At 41.0% G+C, this 18534-nt stretch overlaps 1 protein-coding gene across 1 annotated transcript in view; it reads left to right on the forward strand.

Annotated features, from left to right (window-relative positions):
• The window catches only part of ACMSD (aminocarboxymuconate semialdehyde decarboxylase), a 61062-nt gene that overhangs the window by 13960 nt on the left and 28568 nt on the right, over window positions 1-18534 (forward strand). The window contains exons 3-8 of the mRNA XM_008072088.1: window positions 1388-1484; window positions 4681-4730; window positions 6423-6659; window positions 10036-10129; window positions 12755-12850; window positions 13847-14019. Coding sequence (XP_008070279.1) covers window positions 1388-1484; window positions 4681-4730; window positions 6423-6659; window positions 10036-10129; window positions 12755-12850; window positions 13847-14019 — 747 coding nt within the window. The remainder of the gene's footprint in view (window positions 1-1387; window positions 1485-4680; window positions 4731-6422; window positions 6660-10035; window positions 10130-12754; window positions 12851-13846; window positions 14020-18534) is intronic.

The following is an 18534-nucleotide window of genomic DNA, read 5'->3' on the forward strand; positions in this document are numbered from 1 at the left end:
TATAAGAAAGTGATCGGCAGTAGTGGGAAATTGTCAGGGGAGCAGAGGTGGGATTGGCAGTTGAAGGAAACTTCTAGGAAGGGAGGGGCATACCTCATCATCAATGGTACCTGCATAATCAACGTTTGTATACCTAACCCTGAATTGTACCCCACATCTTTATAATAAAAAAAATTAATTTAATTTAATTTTTTTTTAAAGTAGTAGAGTAGGCCAGGCTCAGTGGCTCAGCCTGTAATCCCGGAAGCGGCCACTGCACTCCAGTCTGGGCGACAGAGTGAGACACCAACTCAAAAAAAAAACAAAACAAAAACTCCCATGCTACCCAGTAGTGGCATAGCACCTGTGAATAGCCACTGCACTGAAGCTTGTGCAACACAGGGAGACTCTGTCTCTAAAAATAAAATAAAATAAGATAATCCTGAAATGTGTATTTTGCAACAAAGACAAATACTGCATGGTCCCACTTATATGTGGAACCTAAAAAAGCTGAACTCATAGAAGCAGCAAGCAAAATGGTGATTACCAGGACCTGGAGAATTCAGTGAATGATAAGTAAGAAGGTCAAAGGGAACATTTCACTTAGACAAGTGAAATGTATTGTACACTTGAACGTTGCTAAGAGAATATATTTTGTGTTCTTATCACAATAAAAAGTATGTGAAATAAAGGATATGTTAATTCATTTGATATAGTCATTCCACAACATATATCAAAACATTATGTTTTTTATCATGAATACATACAATTTTTATTTGTCAGTTTTTTTTTCGTGTATAAAAATTGTTTTTGTGTTCCCTGGCAGGCATGATACCTGATGGACATAAGTAGCCAAGTACCAAATTTTGTATATACTGCTATACTGATCGACTTCATTGTCTACCTTCTTCCACAGGTGTTGACATCAGGGGGTCCTGCCCTATAGGACAAATTGCTTACTTTCACTATTCACCTGTTGCTTTTCTATAAGACAAGAGAGCTGGACTAGATGGTCTATGTCAAATGTTCTTTTCGACTCTAAAATGTTATAGATCTAACATTTTCCAGACCATTCTCTTGGGTCTAGTAGCCAGTGGTTCAGATCAACAAGGTGATTGGCTACCCTTGGTCACGCAGCCCAGAAAAGCATTACTTCAACCTTACTATCTCTGTGTCCAGCCACTGGCACCCACAGAGCACACACACCTTCAACTGCAAGTCAAAGAAAGCATGAGAGCATGAGAAGGGAAAGTTGAATTTTGTTTAAATAATCATATTGCTACCTCTGCAAGGATCAAGTAAAAATTCCTTAAAATGTTAGGGAAAAAACATGTTGCAAAACATTCAAGGAAAGTATAACCCAAGCAGGCTTAGGCTGCTATTTGGTGATATGAGTTTTCTGTCCCAGGGAGAAGCAAAGATGCTGAAAGATGGGAAGGTCTTCAGAGTGGTGCAAGAGAACTGCTGGGATCCAGAAGTTCGTATCAGAGAAATGGACCAAAAAGGTACTTATGATGAGAAATGCGACCAACATTTGGATATGATATAAAAGCAATGTCTGCCCTTAAAATTTATTGACAACTTTATGTGATGGCGACTTCTGATCCTGTTTTCTCATTCTAGCCTCACAAGGAGAGGGATGGGACCTACCACTACAATGCTTTTAGAGTATAGATTTAAAATAAGTTACACCCTGTTTTAGAATAGAATGCTGTATAGCCAGGCATGGTGGCTCACACCTATAATCCCAGCACTTTGGGAGGCCAAGGTGAGAGGATTGCCTGAGCCCACGGGTTCAAGACCAGCCTGGGCAACTTGGAGAGATCTCATCTCTACAACAAATCAAAAAATTAGCCAGGTGTGGTGACGTGTGTCTGTAGTTCCAGCTACTTGGAAAGCTGAGGCAGAAGGATCACCTGAGCCCAGCAGGTCAAGGCTGCCACTGCACTCCAGCCTGGACAACAGAGTGAGACTCCAACTCAAAAAAAAAAAAAAGAATGCTAAATAATTCTATATTTTATATATGTATATTATTCAGAAGCACTGTCACTTATCCAAGTACTAACCATGTCCAACTGTGCTTCGCTTCTGAGATCAGACAAGATCCAGCACATTCAGGGTGTATGACCATAGACAAGAGAATTTGTCTCAAAAAAAAAAAAAAAAAGGAACAAAGTCAAAAAATATTAAACTGGCATTTTATTATTCACAAACCTTTCAAGTTCAAATGTATAGTATTTACTTATTATAGAATCAGCTAAAATAATAAAAATTGGAAATCACAGATTAAGAATGCCAATTGCCTGCTTAGTCAGACTTAGGATCCAATTTCTTTCTGTAGTTTGCCTCAGTGTACAATACCACAGAGCATTCTCATTGACACAGAGGCGGAAATGGAAGCCATTTTTTTAAAAAATTGGCCAGGTATGGTGGCTCATACCTGCAATTCCAGTAATCTGGGAAGCTGAGATAAGAGGATCACTTGAGGCCAGGAGTTAAAGACCAGCCTAGGCAAGATAATGAGGTCTTATCTCTACAAAAAAAAAAAAAAAAATTGAAAATAAGCCAGATGTGATGGTTCACCATTTGTAATCCTAACTACTCAGAAGGCTGAGGTGGGATGATTGCTTGAGCCCAATGGTTCTAGATTACAATGAGGTATGAGTGCACCACTGTACTCCAGTCTGAGCAACAAAGTGAGACCCTGTCTCTAAAAAAGAAAGAAAGAAAGAAAGAAAGTGAATTGTGTAATCTCAGAATACTCTACAGTAAAACCAATTCAGATATGTGAAAGAAGAGAATTAGAAAATGTTTATTTCAAAGCTGAATCACTAACAATTTCTAAGTATAGCTTACATTCCTTACTTTATACTTAAAAATCAAATAAATCCTCATAATTTAAAATAATTTCAAAGACTAAAGTTTGATACAACGGCTGCATTATGCTTTCACTTATTACTGTCTGGTTGACTTAGGTGGCCATGAGCACATCAATGCACTCCAGCCTGGGCAACAGAGTAAGATTCCTCAAAAAAAAAAAAAAAGTTACACAGACAAGGCAGGGGACTTTTTTTTTTTTGAGTCAGAGTCTCACTCTGTCGCCCAGGCTGGAGTGCAGTGTCACACTCCTGGCCACCGCAGCCTCGACCTGTTGGGCTCCGGCGATCCTTCTGCCTCAGCCTTCCGAGTAGCCGGAATTACAGGCACGCGCTACCACGCCTGGCTAGTTTTTGATTTATTGTAGAGACAAGGTCTCGTCAATTTGCCCGGGCGGGTCTCTAACCCACGGACTCAGGCAATTCACTCGCTTCGGCCTCCCAAAGTGCTGGAAATTACAGGCTGAGCCACTGAGCCCAGCCTGGCAGGGAACATTTTAGACTAAAGTCTGCAAAAAAGGAATCAGCCCAAAACGAGTGGGTGGTCTCTGGCATGTTAGAATTTGTTGTAGGATGCCTTTATCCAGGTATTACTTTATATATATAGAACTTTGCAGAAAACCTGAAGCATCTCTATAGACAATTCCACAGAATTTAGCATATATACCTCTGTTCTAAAAATATATTCAAGTGGGAGAGGAGTTGGAGAAAGAACATGCTTCCCAGAGCTACAGAAAAGAGCAAAGTTTGGTTGTAAATGCAAAGCCAGAGCAAGGGCCTACCCTTTCCATAAGAACATTCATGGGAGTGAGCCTTGAATGATTGGCATCAGATAGCAACCATTGCCAAGGGCTGCAGTGTAGATGAAGTGCCTGTGTCTCCTATGGTTTTTGTTGAGTGTTTCATTCATGGCTGTCTTTGAGAAAACAGTCATGACTAACCCTCATTGAGCATTTACTTTGTGCCAGGCATATTCTAAGCACCTAAAATGTATTAACTGATTTAATCCCTACAATATGCCTAGGAGGTGGACTTGCTTGAAGACAAAAGATTCTTGGCATCGTGGGTTCTGGAGCCAAACTCAGGGTCCTGTTGTGGGTATTCTAGGTCATGGGACTCCTTCTAGGCTCACTTAGGAGTTGAATTAAAATAACAGGGAAGGTGGCTGACAGATATACTTTGTCATGCATGACTGAAGTTGTAAAGACCTGAAAAAAGTCTTGCTCAAATAAAATCTCACAGGAAGAATGGTAGAAATAGCTCTTGGAAAATAGGGTCAGCCGGCGTGGTGGCTCACGCCTGTCATCCTAGCACTTTGGGAGGCAGAGGCAAGAGAATTGCCTGAGTCCAGGGGTTCCAGACCAACCTGGGCAACTTGGCAAGACCTTGTCTCTACAATCAATCAAAAGACTAGCTGGACGTGGTGGTATATGCACGTAGTTCCAGCTACTTGGAAAGCTGAGGAGGAAGGATTGCCTGAGTCCAGCAGGTCGAGGCTGCAGTGGTTGTGAACGTGCCACTGCACTCCAGCCTGGGTGATAACATAAGACTCCAACTCAAAAAAAAAAAGGAAAATAGAGTGCTCGTTTTCCTTGAGTAATCTCATTTTTGCCCAATCTTTACCCTTCTCTCTAGAACCTAAAGCTGAAGGCTGAGGGGCGTCTGGAGGAGGGCCTGAGAGGGGCATGGGGAGGAACAACAAGGAAGGGAGAACAGGAGATTGGGGTGGGCTTGCTGACCTCTTGGCCTTGGATTCCCAAGGAGTGCCCAGGCTGTTCTCACCGGCTATTCTTACCAGCCCTGCCTTTCTTGTGTCCCTGTCTAGGGGTAACGGTGCAAGCCCTTTCCACGGTTCCTGTCATGTTTAGCTACTGGGTGAGTGTGAAATCTCAGAACATCTCTTTGGTGGTGAATATTCATGTACAGCTCCGCATTAAGTGGACAGATATCTCAAGTCTGGACACTAGTCCTGCCCAGCCCCCCCAGCAACTGTCCTCCCTTTTAGAGGTCAGTAGGGTCTGTTAGCAGTGTCCCTTCTGGGCTTGTCTTCCTAGATATGTATAACAGTTTGTAGTCACATGTCACTATGTGAGTCACATTATAGTGCCACCAGACAGTGTCATTCTAGGCCAGCCTTTATCTCCGCCAGAACTTACCTGTCTGGTGACTCATTTCTGCAGTGCTTTGCTGGGGAACTGACAAGCCAATGTATTCTGAGGTGAGAATGATTTTGAGGTGGGAACGATAATCTGTTATTTTAGTTCATAAATCTAGTATTACTAAGTGATTCTGGCCTTTCTTGTTCCTGTTATTAGATTCACTACTTAAATAAAATGTCAGCCAGGTGTGGTGGCTCATAACTGTAATTCCAATATTTTGGGAGGTGGAGGTGAGAAGATTGCCCGAGCTCAGGGGTTCGAAACCAGCCTGGTCAGCTTGGCAAGACCTCATCTCTATAATAAATATTTTTTTTTTTTTTTTGAGTTGGAGTCTCACTCTGTCGCCCGGACTGGAGTGCAATGGCACGCTCCCAGCCACGGCAGCCTTGACCTGCTGGGCTCCGGTGATCCTCCTGCCTCACCCTTCCAAGTAGCTGGAACTACAGGCGCGCACTACCACACCTGGATAATTTTTTTATTTATTGTAGAGATGAGGTCTCGCCAAGTTGCCCAGGCGGGTCTTGAATCCGCAGGCTCAGGCAATCCACTCACCTCAGCCTCCCAAAGCGTGGGATTACAGGCTGAGCCACTGAGCCCGACTTATAGTAAATAATTTTAAAAATTAGCTGGGCATGGTGCTGCACATCTGTAGTTCCAGGTACTTATAAAGCTGAAGTGTCAGTGGCCATGAGAATGCCACCGCACTCCAGCCTGGGTGACAGAGTAAGACTCCAATTCAAATAAATAAATAGAATGCCCTATGGCCTCAATATGACTGAATTTATAAGATTGGGTAGTCACTCTGAGCGGACACTAGGATTACAGAAAAGTGGGGACATCGAAAAGAAAACAGTGAAGAAGGGAGAGTTAGGCGAGCTGAAAGCAAACTTCACCTGCCTAAGCATTTTGCTAAGAATAGCCCTGAAGCTCAAAACCAATAAGAAGGATACAGAGGAGAACAGACAGGGACAGGACAGATTCATGAGCCAACCTGACCACCTTCAATGAGGTGTGACAAGGAGGTGCCTTGATGGCAGACTGGGGCCCACGGCCAGGCCCAGACTCCTGGGGGACTGGGGAAGCTTCAAGATCTTTCTGCAGTTGGCAGCAGTACATCCTCGCTCCATCTCTTGTGTTGGCATGCCAGGTTCAGTAATTGTGTTCTTCCCTTCTGATTCTAGCTTCGATTTTTCTAATTAATCCACAATAAACTAGCAGTTTTCTTTAATTTTAAAAAGATTGGCTTCTGGGTCTTCCGTGGCTAGTGGCTTTCCCAATCTGTGTCTCAGTTTTCTGATGTGGTAAAGCCATTGAGAATGACTTAGCCATGAGGAAGTGTTGCTCAGAGTCAGTTTCTAAACAAGCAGGTTTTGAACCCTGTGGTTTTTCCCTTCCCTGTTTCCACCAGGCCAAACCTCAGGACACGTTAAGCCTGTGCCAGCTTTTAAACAATGACCTAGCCACCACCGTTGCAAGCCACCCCAGGAGATTTGTGGGTCTGGGGACATTGCCCATGCAGGCTCCCGAGCTGGCTGTCAAGGAGATGGAGCGCTGTGTGAAGGAGCTGGGCTTTCCTGGCATCCAGATCGGCTCCCACATCAATGAGTGGGACCTGAATGCACAAGAACTCTTCCCCGTCTATGCGGTGAGTACCAGGCCCTGCTTAGCCAACACGAGGAGTGGGGGCAGACACTGCTGGGTACTGGTGAGGAAGGACGAATCGCCACCCAACTGTGGGGTGCTGGCAGAGAGATGCGCATGCCACATTAGTTGTAGGTAGGTGTGGAAGTAGCCCCAGAAGGAGTGGATCATTCCACAGAAGAGGGACAGGTGAAAATATCTCCTAAGCGAGCCCTGAGTTAACTCAGTGAAGTTTCTCTTCTTTCTATCTCACTGGCTCTACTTATAATCTTTTACTTGGAAGCCAAAATATTACCTTCACCACAGCCACTGTGCATAACAACTGTGTTGATGATAAGCAAAAAAAAACCCACAAAAAGCATATTGTATATATATCATTTCTTTTTGCTTTGGAAAACAATAGGAAATAATTTTGAAGAAATTGTGAAAAGTACAAAATTCTACAGATGAAAACAAATCACTCATAATCCAGCCACCCCAAAATAAGTAACCACTGTTATAGTACATTTCATTTGTTTTATTTGCATGTATCTATATTTTAACACAATTGAAATTGTTACCCATGTGATTTCATATTCTAATTAGGAATTTCAATCTGAATGAAAATTCTTTTAGTGCATGATTTCTAAATAACTGCAGAATATCCCAATATTAAAATATGTTTTTTATTTATTTAACCAATCTGCATAATTAAGATGCTTTAAAGCCATATATTTTGAAAATGTATAACAAAAAAATGCCACGAAAATGTTAACATTTGATGAAACGAGGTGGTGAGCATAAGGATGATCATTGTTTACACTTTCTGTATTTAAAATATTTCATGATAAAATATGTTTTCAAAAATTCAGTGCCATTCATTTCTGAAATAACCAACTTCAAGTATCCCTAGTCCCATAGTTCTCTCAATCTTCTTCCTCCACTTTTAATTCTTTCTACAGCTAAAACCGCTCTCAGTACATGATGCTTAATTATTTTCTCAACGACATTTTAAAATTTCTTACTTCCCTCCTATTTTCATTATAAATGCAAAATCTTTAATAATGAATTAAATGGATGTTTGTGGACTCTCCAGTCACTGTGATCTCTAGTCATTTATTCATTTAATATTTACTGAGCTCTAACTGCAAGGAGAATTTTTTCCATGGTTGTATCTATGGTGACTGCCCACCATTTAGGGGATTGCCTGCTAAATTGCCTTCTAATGACCTGAAAGATTTAGTGTTCCTCTAAATATTGAACTCCCTGAAGCTTATTGGCTGCAGTGGCTTAGCTGATGCAGTGAATGTTTTCTAGAACTTTAATGAGCTTGGAAAGAGGATTTATTTACTTGTGCTTCTAAGTTGTTTCAGCACAGTGTGAGCGAGACTTCAGCTGCAAGTCATTTTAGTATTCATTGGATTTGGGTTTATGAATTACCAAGGGGCTTAGAAAGAAAGAACAGCCAGTTGGGGTCCACTTGGATATTTTCATTTGTGTGACTAGCTTGACAGTCATTCTAACTAGGCTGTTTTGGGGACTTACACTCTCTATGGGGATTCAGGAGCACATCTTGACCCCAGTTGATTCATGATGTCCTGGAGCTGACAGCGTATTTATTTGGTTAGCAGGGTTTGCCTGCCTCACTGCTCTCTTGCTTGCATCAGTAACATATGCTGAAACAAATGAGAGGAATTACCATGAGCCAAGTTGGTTCTGTCATTTCAAGATGAGCCTAGCACTCCAAAGCTAGGCTCACCTTGCCTTCCTTATCTCCTAGAGAGTGAACCCAATCATATGTACTTGGGTCCATTTTCAAGTACAGAATGACTTTGCTACTGGTATGAGGCAGACAAAATGGTAGTGTCAGACTGCCCGGCCACTACCATCTGTCAGCCTCAAGACCCGAGTAAGTTACTCAGCCTCTGTTTGCCTTAGTTTCCTTCTCTGTAAAATGAGGGTAATAAGAGTGCTTGTATAATAAAGGATTAAACTAGTTAATAATTGTAAATTTTTTATAACAGTTTTGGCACATCGTAATTCTTCAGTTAATATTAGTTATGATTTTGAAGTGATTTTCTTTTTGTATTCTTTACAATGTCTCATATAAAGAGTTAAAAAAATATTTGTTAATTTGAATCAGACAGAAACAAACTCCCATAGGCCACCATATTAGAATAAAGTGCTATCTTTTATCCTAATAAAGTGTCATATCCCACTGAGATGCCACAATCATGTATGTGCCTTTGCCAATTCCAAACCACCCTAAGCAGTCAATACTCTCTTTATAACCTGCATCTACTATCAGAAACCAATGAGCTCCTCTCCCTTCAATTGATGTCTATCTCTTTTGCTTCCCAGAACCTGTTGAATTAGAATCTTTCTTCAATTTATCCTTTGCCTGGCATTTCCAGACTTCCTGTTGTCCCAGAATTGTTTTTCCATCTTAAAGATGTTTATGTACACCAGTCACATTGCATCAGCTTGGTTAGCACAAATATTTATGCATGAAGTTAGGATGAGTCACTCCAGTATCCCAATGTGTTTGAAAGGAAATGTTCTATGGGAAATCTCTTCTGAAGCTTGATAAGCACTAATACTTAATGCCTGTTGAGGGCCTTCTTTTAATTAAACACCCTGTTGAATAAAGGTCATTCCTTCTAGATGGTATTCCCATTTTCCAGAAGGCCCTGAAGCAGGTCTGCCCATGACATTCATTTCAGTACCTGCCTGATTGAGGCATCGAGAGCTCTTTCCTCTCAGAGGTCATCTCATTCACAGCAGCCTGGTCAGGGACTCAGGTGGGCTCCTGGGGCTTTGTGAGTGCCTGTGGAAACTTCCACCCAGTGTTGCACTCTGAGTGGCCAGATGGCTTGGGTCAGGCCAGCCTATACCAGCCCAGCGCCAAGCGCCCTGGCTCCCAGCTCATTCCTTCCTTACTTTCTACAGCCTCAGGTTTCTAAGTGGGCGAAGGAGGGAGCACTCCCACCCTGCTGTCAAGGATACAGATAATCTCAGCAGTTCTTCCAAAAGAGTGGACCAAGTAGAAGCCAGAGGGGAAAATTTCCCCCACATTTGAGGTGAAGGATTAGTTCTTTGAGCATTTTGCTCTGAGTCAAAACATTTGAATGTTGGATGTTTCCTTACACTTGTTTTGCCAAACAATACATTAAGCTCATCAACATTAATGGTAAATCCACCAACCCCCTTTGTTTCTAAGTGTCTCTTTTATTTTCCAAGCTGCAAAAGTTTGTCAATGATCCTTTTACATAGATCACAAAACAACTTCAAAAGTATTTCACTTCATTTATGCAGACCAATATAGACACAGAGAAAAACAGTACCTTGTATTTGCTTGTTCATCCAAGTAACTCTCTTTCTCTCTCATTGCTTCTTTGAAGGCGGCTGAAAGACTGAACTGTTGCATGTTTGTGCATCCCTGGGACATGCAGATGGATGGACGGATGGCCAAATACTGGCTCCCCTGGCTTGTAGGTTTGTGGCAGTCTGGGGTCTGGAATAGAGGACCAGCCCAGGTTTTTCCAGTCATCTGTGCAACCCTATTACGTCAAACAGGGAAAGTATGAATAATTAACAGGATTATGAGTAGTAGGAACTATCGTTTACTGAGCTCTTCCTCGGATAAGTGCTATATATATATATGTCATTTCATTTTAATCGTATTCAATACAATCATAAATAAGTCATCATAAATAAATCATATATTTAATCTATGAGGTTGACATTATGACCATTATACAGATGGAGAAACTGAATCTTGGAATGGTTAGATAAGTTATCCAAGACACACAGTTAATGAGTGAAAACAGAATTTACACAGATCTGTCTGACTTCAAAACTATCTGGCTACACAGACTCCCAAAGAGACTTCAAAAAACATTAACCATGCTTGCCTAGTAGATTTTTTAGAAGCTGAGAAGAGCATTAGCTCTTACAAATGAGAACCCTAGAATTACAAGTAGAAGTTCAACTTCCACCACCCAAGGATCTGAAGTCTTAGATTGTAGGTGACCCGAGCTTCTAGTTTCCCTACTCCTCTCTTTGGCCCTTTGCCTCTTGCACTATTCATTCATTGTTCTACATTACAGTAAGGGCAAGGGAAAGAGAAGAACCCTCCATTTGCCCTATCCAATCTCTCGTTATCAGTTCTAATAAGAAAAGATGGAGAATAGGAATACATTTCTGGAGCTACAAGTGAAAAGGGCAACTCGTCTACAAATCCAAACAAAAGTGGAAGCCCAAATGAAAAGTGTCAGACTTTCTTTGGTGGGAGCATTATCCATATTCTCCCCCAGCCCAATTAGTGCAGTTAGTAATTATGAAGTAATCAAAATAACATTCATGAAAAATCAAATGGGGCAATATGTTGGAAATCAAAACACTGAATTTCGGTTCCAATTTAGTCTCAATTTTAGTGTAAAATCTGTAGTAAGTCACCTCATCCCTTTGGGCTTCAGTTCCTCATCTGTAAAATGAGAATGATGGTCTAGATTCCCTCAAAGGGCTCTTTCTGCTCTGGCATTTTATATGTTCCTGTGATTGTTGTTGAAGAACAAATTATTTAGTAAGACAGCTTCCTACTCAACCCCCACCAAGTTCTTGAGCAACAATGAATAAGATGAGATAATCTAAGATGCTCAATGCTGTCAAGCTTCAAAGAAAATATCATTCCTATTCACACAACATTGACAAGTCTCATAAACTTATTTATATTGCAACTTCTTGCATGAAAAGCAGAGGAGAGAATCTGCATATAGTCATATCATCATTCATGTATGAAACACTTAGATACTGTCCCCTCCAACATTCCAGGTCTTGTACTAGACACTGAGGATATAGACATGAGCAAAACTTCTGCCCTCCTGAAGAGTATATCCTGGGTAGAGGAAGGAGATGGTAGACAAGTACACGGTTCACAAATAGGCTAATTTCAGAACTTTATTCTGGATACAAAGGTGGTCATGAGTAGACTGGAGGTTTCTCACCAGAGGAGAGTCATGATCCAAATGGATTATGGGGTTATGGTATAAATAACTAATGGAAAATAGAAAATCACAGGACTGGAAGGAAGTGATGCATCCATCTACCCATCTTCAGGAAGCTCTGCCCATAAACCACTTTCAGATAGATACAAACCCATCATGCTTTCAGAATTCCAAGGAGCCTGTGGAGCAGCAACCAGTCCGGGGTAGAATGGGCATCTGGTGAAGCCCCATCTGCAGCCCAGAGAGTGAGGCTTTCCTAGAAGGTACAGAGCACAGCTGTTTAGCTATCAGATATCTGAGTCAAAGTCTGAAAAGCATCTGGCAGTGGAGCCCGGACTGACTCCTCAGGGGTGAAGGCATTAGACATGGGCCGCCTGCTTCTTCTAGGAGTTAAAAGCATTTGCAATAATTTATTTTTATCCAGTTATTTCTGACCTCGGCTACAAAAGGCTACAAAGTTTTGGCAGGAATAATAATAATGATAGTTTATATTTAGTGAGTGCTTACCAAGTGCCAGGTGCTGACTGCCGAATCCTAAAACAACACACTGGCAGGAAATAACCACTTTATAGATGAGGATATTGAGAGGCAGAGAAGCAACAGATGTTTGTTAATCACCTCCAATGTGAAGTTCTGTCCAGAACTTTGCTGACATCGTTTGCAAAGTTCCACAACAGCCTTGCAAGTTGGACAACACAGTCCCCATCTTCTTGCTGAAGGCGTGCAGGCTCCGGAGCATGAAATAACACATCAAAGGTCAAGAGGCAGAAAATTGAAGGAGCTAGAGTTCATCCTAGATGTGTTGCATTCCACGTGTCCCACTGCATCTAATATTGCAGTTGGGGAAATCAGGGCAAAAGCCAGGTCCTCTGGCTCTTCACTGCTCTAACTGTTAGATAACTTTCCCTGCAAGTGGCAAAAAGGAAGCTTCAGATGGTTCTCTTTGCCAAAGTAATGGCCCAAATACAGACAAATCATGCCGGAACACAACATCCCAAGTTTCTTAGCACTGACAATTCCCCAGCCATTAGCTGCCATTCTCCAGCCTTAACATCACAAACTTCACCTTGCTTGAGGGACAAGCCCTGAAACTTGTGACTATTTTGTCTTTCAGGAATGCCAGCAGAGACCACCATAGCCATTTGCTCCATGATCATGGGTGGAGTGTTTGAGAAGTTTCCTAAATTGAAAGTGTGTTTTGCACATGGAGGTAAGCCTTTATCTGTATTAGTCAGCTCATGCTGCCATGACAAAATGCCACAGATTGGGTGATTTTTAAATAACAGAAGTTTATTTTCTCACAGTTATAGAGCCTAGAAATCCAGGATCAAGATTTCGGCAGAGTTGGTTTCTAGTGAGGGCTCTTCCTACCTTGCTGATGGCCACCTTCCTCACATGATCCTTCCTCTGTGCAGGCCGGGGTTGAAGGGGAGTGCTGGTGTCTCTTCCTCTTCTTATAAGGATTTCACTACATCAGTCATACTAAATTAAGGTCCCACCTTATGACCTCATGTAACCGTAATTACCTCCTTAAAGGTCCTTTCTCCATACAGTTATATTGGGGATTAGGGCTTCAGCATTTTGGAGAGATACAACTCAGTTCATAGCATCCTTCCAGGTATCATTCTAGTGGTATGTTGATTTAGAGACAAATTCTATTTCTGTAGGCAAGTTTGATTTAGTTTATAAATAGGCCTGTTTAATTCATTTACATTGTCTGCCTGGTCCCTGTAGGTAACTGAGTTGTTGCTCTTGGACATACACTCATAATATCAAGCTAAAGATTTTGTTCTCTAACCTGCTTTTCCTTCTCAACAGCATAGAGAAGACACTTTTCCAGGTCAGTAAATACAAAGCCTCATCATTTTTGATGGCTTACATTTTAAGAATATGCCATCATGATTTAGATTATTCCTAACTAATTTGGGTGTCTCAATATTTTGCTATTATAACCATGCTATTGAAAACCTTGACAACATATCTTTACACACGTGTCTTCTCTCTTTAGGATAAATTTCTCAAGTCTAAATTTCTAGATGAGTTCATGTTATTTCTTCTGGGTCAGCTCATAGCATTTGGAATGCAGCAGGTCCTTTGTAATTCCTGTTACTCAGCTGGGCTACAGTAACTTCTTGCATATAACATCAGGACTGAAGGAATCCTTTACAATCGACACTAGCCCCTCAGTAATGGGTTTTGCTTACAGGTGGTGCCTTCCCGTTCACAGTGGGAAGAATCTCCCATGGATTCAGCATGCGCCCAGATCTGTGTGCCCAGGACAACCCAACTAACCCAAAGCAATACCTTGGTTCCTTTTACACGGACTCCTTGGTTCACGATCCTCTGTCCCTTAAGCTGTTAATGGATGTCATAGGAAAGGTAAGCTGGCTCTGCCATTTGGATGGCTTAAGGGGAGCAGAACATTGGATCGGCAACCAGTTGCTTGGGCCTTTGTCCAAAAAAGGGATGGAAAAATAGGTATGAGAAGAAAGGACAGAGACAATGAGGTTTGGGATTAGGTCAGCTTTCACAGAAGATTCCCTCCCTCAACACACAATGTGTATCACTAGGGAACCATTATATATGCCAGAGAAATCCCAGATAATCCACATGACTAGGTATTTCTTCCAGATCAGCTCTTCTTCCTGAGGGACACGTCTATACATATCCAGAATGACATGTGGCAATGTGTTATGCAGGAAAGAGTCACCAATTTTTTTTAATTTTTTTTTTTTTTTTTTGAGTTGGAGTCTCACTCTGTCACCCAGACTGGAGTGTAGTGGCCATTCCCGACCACTGCAGCCTCGACCTGCTGGGCTCCAGCAATCCTTCCGCTTCAGCCTTCCAAATAGCTGGAACTATAGGCACGCGCTACCACGTCCGGCTAATTTTTGATTTATTGTAGAGATGAGGTCTTGCCAAGTTGCCCAGGCGGGTCTCGAACCCGCGGGCTCAGGCAATCCACTCACCTCAGCCTCCCAAAGTGCTGGGATTACAGGCTGAGCCACCGAGTCCGGTGGAGCCACCAATTTTAAAGTAAAATTGACCTAGGTTAAAATCCTGGCTCTACCTCTTACTAGTTAGATAAATCATTAGTACAATTGTCCTCATCCACTAAATGGAGAACACTGGAACATTGAAAAGATGGAAAATTCAAAACTGGAAAATACCACTAGATGAGGAGTCAGGGGAAGAGAATGAAGAATCTTGTGTATCCTGTCCTGAAATTTCTTCCTGGAATCATATAGAATAATTCTGTTTTAAAAATTATTCTCTCATTTGATTAAAAGACTAGCAGTACTTTAAATCCCATGAGAAAAAGTATTTCAGGCTGGCCACAGTGGCTCCTGCCTATAATCCCAGCAATTTGGGAGGCCAAGGCGGGAGGATCACTTGAACTCAGGAATTTGACACTAACCTAGGCAGCATATTGAGACCTAGTCTCCATAAAAAAATTTAAAAAGTAGCCAAGTGTGGTGTTGTAGGCCTGTAGTCCTAGCTATGCAGGAGGCTGAGGCAGAAGGACCACCTGGGCCCAGGAGGTCGAGGTTGTGGTGAGCCATAATGGTGCCACTGCACTCCAACCTAGGTGACTCAAGAAAAAAAAAGTATTTCCTTTGTTGTGGTCTCCTAGCAGATTTCCCTATTTGTGACACCTCTACCTTTAAGTATTCTTTGAAAAGGCTATCTCAGCAAGTTAGAGAATTTTAGGGGAAAGACCAGTGTGAATTCATGAATAGCCTAAAATATAGTATTTCAGTTCGGTCTTAGTACTTATAGATGTCTATAGAAGATTTCCAAATGCTCCCAAGGAAAAAAATTCTTTGCTTTTTTTTTTTTTAAGTATATGGACATATTTAAAGATTTACAATATAGCATTTGGGTTGATATTAGACTCTAAAGTTTTAAAACTTGTTTAGCAGATTAGTACATCATTAGAAAGTTGCAAGTAGTGTTTTATCTCCAGAATGGACACATCTCACTTTGACACTGACTGTTTCTCTGATTTGAGAGCACTAGAACACAAATGTTAAACATTCTATTTTTTTTTTAACATTCTATTTTTGTAATAAATAATGTGGATGAGCTGTGTCTCTTAGTCATCTAGGTTTTGTGTTGCCCTGCAGATAGGTAGTTAGCAATTGGTCATGACTGTTGATTGTTTTTGGTTTGAATGGAGGTTGATGAGGAGGTGTATGTAAGCAGAAAACTACAAAGGAGAGAAGCTGAAAACGACTTCATGAGTGCTGGACTTCAAGCCATAGAGGAAGAGAAGAAGGAAAATGGCAGGGAATTGGGGAAAAGATCATTCTCACTATGTCTCATCATATCTACTGCCCCCTAGTATTCCTGGAAATGGAAACATCAGGAGAAAACACCCTTCGTAAATCCAATGTCCATCTTCTAAGAAATACCATTAGTAGTCAGGTACACCATCAGCACCTTCAAAGAGCACCACGGCAATACTTATTGACCAGGGAGCTGGAGCAGAAGAGGAAGTTACCATGGCAAGTGCTTCATGGTAACCAGTGGCTAGAATAGTTGGTGAGCACATGTGAGCACACCCCTATTAGGAATTCCCTGAGAAAGTTAGAGGGCACTTTGAAAAGTTAGCAGTGCGGAGATCTTGTATTCAAATGGCAAAGGCTTGAGCTATTATAATTTGGGCATCAAAATCAAATATGACCTCATTTTATGTGCTCTCACAGGCTGATGAATCCAAGACATAGAAGCAGTATATATTAATGATTTAGGATTCTTTTAAAAATATTAATGCTTTTTCATTCTAGTTATATTCATATTAGCAATTAAAAGATAATAATAATCCCCAAATCAGAATGGTCAAGGAAAGTCTTGCAGGGCAGGTTAGAGAGCAGTCTGGCCAGAGTAGTGTAAGAGAACTGAATGCTGTGGAAAGAGGGTTCTAGAAAGGAAACAGTGGAACTGATGGAGTATTTGATGTGTTTGAGAGCTGAAAACAATTACTGCCAGACATATAACAGATTTGTTGACGCATTAGGAACACACAATCAGTATATACACAGAAAATTAAGCAAATGAAAGAAAAGGAAATAATTAACCCTGAGAAAACAAAACTCTGTATAGGGTAGATAATCATTGTACATTATTTGACTTAGCAGTGAGCAATATTTATAGTCATAATAGTGCAAATAGTAAGTGCTGGTTTCGCTAGAAATCATAATTCTATGAAGAATATAGAGAAGTTGAAGTAAGAAAGAAATTCTCAATGACCATACTGGGAAATCAATAAATACTTTCTAAAGCTAATCAAGAAACAAAAGTATAAGCTTATTATCTAAGAAATATAAAGGTAAATATCAGGAGATGCTTGTTAAAAAAGTTAAAATGGCTACCTTGAGGGCCAAGAGCTGGGAAAGTGGGCCCAGGACTACTTTTGAAAATGAAGATATTTTGGTAATATTTGATTATTTAACTATGCATGGCCATTACTTTGATAAATAAATATTCTAAATTATAAGAAAATATAGATATGTCATATATTAAATTTCAGTAATATTCAATATTCCTGGCTCCTTTATACTTAACAGTTCTTCCTTCAAGTATTCCTCTTGCATTTTACTATAAGCAACAAGAAGCCAGGCAGTGCTTTCAATACTTTTCTGGAAATTTCCTTAGCTATATCATCCTGTTCATTACATATATTTTCTGGGCAACCCCTTCGGGTCCTCTCCCACCATGGGAGCCTCTCTGTCCTCTCAATAAATCCTGCTTTCTCACTTAAAAAAAAAAAATATATATATATATATATATACACATATGTATATTTTTTCTTTTCTATTTGCATATTACTGTAAATGACAATGTTGGCATATTTTTGCTACCACATAGCAAGGATCACCTTTCCTCTAGTTTTCAGTAATATTTTCCTCATTCTCTTTGAAGGCCTTCTTGCAGCTTTCTCACAGGCCATCAGGCTTCTAATAAGAGCCTTTTCAAGGATCCTCAGTCTTTTATTACTCTCAAGGCCCTTCCAACTTCCTCCCACTAATTAGTTCCAAAGCCACTCCCACATTTTTAGGTTTTTATTTTGGCAGCATCCCACTTCCAGTTACCAAACTCTGCATTAGTTACATGTTGCTCTATAACAAATTAACCCAACAACAATAAAACAACAATTAATATTTATTATCTCATTCATTTTCTGTAATTCAGGAACTCCATAGTTGGGCAATTCTGGTTCCAGGGTGGGTCTTCTGAGGTTCAATGAGATAACTGCAGCCCACCAGTTCGTTCGTTCGTCATTCCTTCCTTCCTTTTGTAAGTAATTTGCATATTACTTATACTAACTCAATCCCAAACTGTCCACCAGTTCTGTGGTTCTCCCTTCAGTACATTCAAACACACTAGGTACGGTAGTCTGTATTCTTTTTGTTTTGAGTCAGAGTCTCTGTTGCCCAGGCTAGAGTGCAGTGTCACACTCATGGCTACCACAGCCTTGACCTGCTGCCTCAGGTGATCCTTCCACTTCAGCCTTCCAAGTACCTAGAACCACAGGCTCACACCACCACACCTGGCTAGTTTTTTTTTGTTTTAACATAGAGATAATGTCTCACCAAGTTGCCCAGGCTGTTCTCAAACCCCTGGACTCACGCAATCCTCTCGCCTCTGCCTCTCAAAGAGCTGGGCTTACAGCGTAAGCCACCACGCCCTGTTGGTCTGTATTCTTAATTCTATATTTTTGAAGAAATATTTCAAGGAGACTTCTGACTTGCTCCAACTTGGACTGGGTTGCTAATTTGGACCTGCTGCATAGCTGTCATCTTGAAACCCCCCCTCGCTGTTATCCTAGAATATTTTCTTTTTTTTTTTTTTTGAGTTGGAGTCTCACTCTGTCACCCAGACTGGAGTGCA

Source organism: Carlito syrichta, unplaced genomic scaffold (assembly GCF_000164805.1).
Source record: "Carlito syrichta isolate Samal-C Ts95f unplaced genomic scaffold, Tarsius_syrichta-2.0.1 Scaffold314847, whole genome shotgun sequence".
In the NCBI taxonomy this organism is placed as follows: domain Eukaryota; kingdom Metazoa; phylum Chordata; class Mammalia; order Primates; family Tarsiidae; genus Carlito; species Carlito syrichta.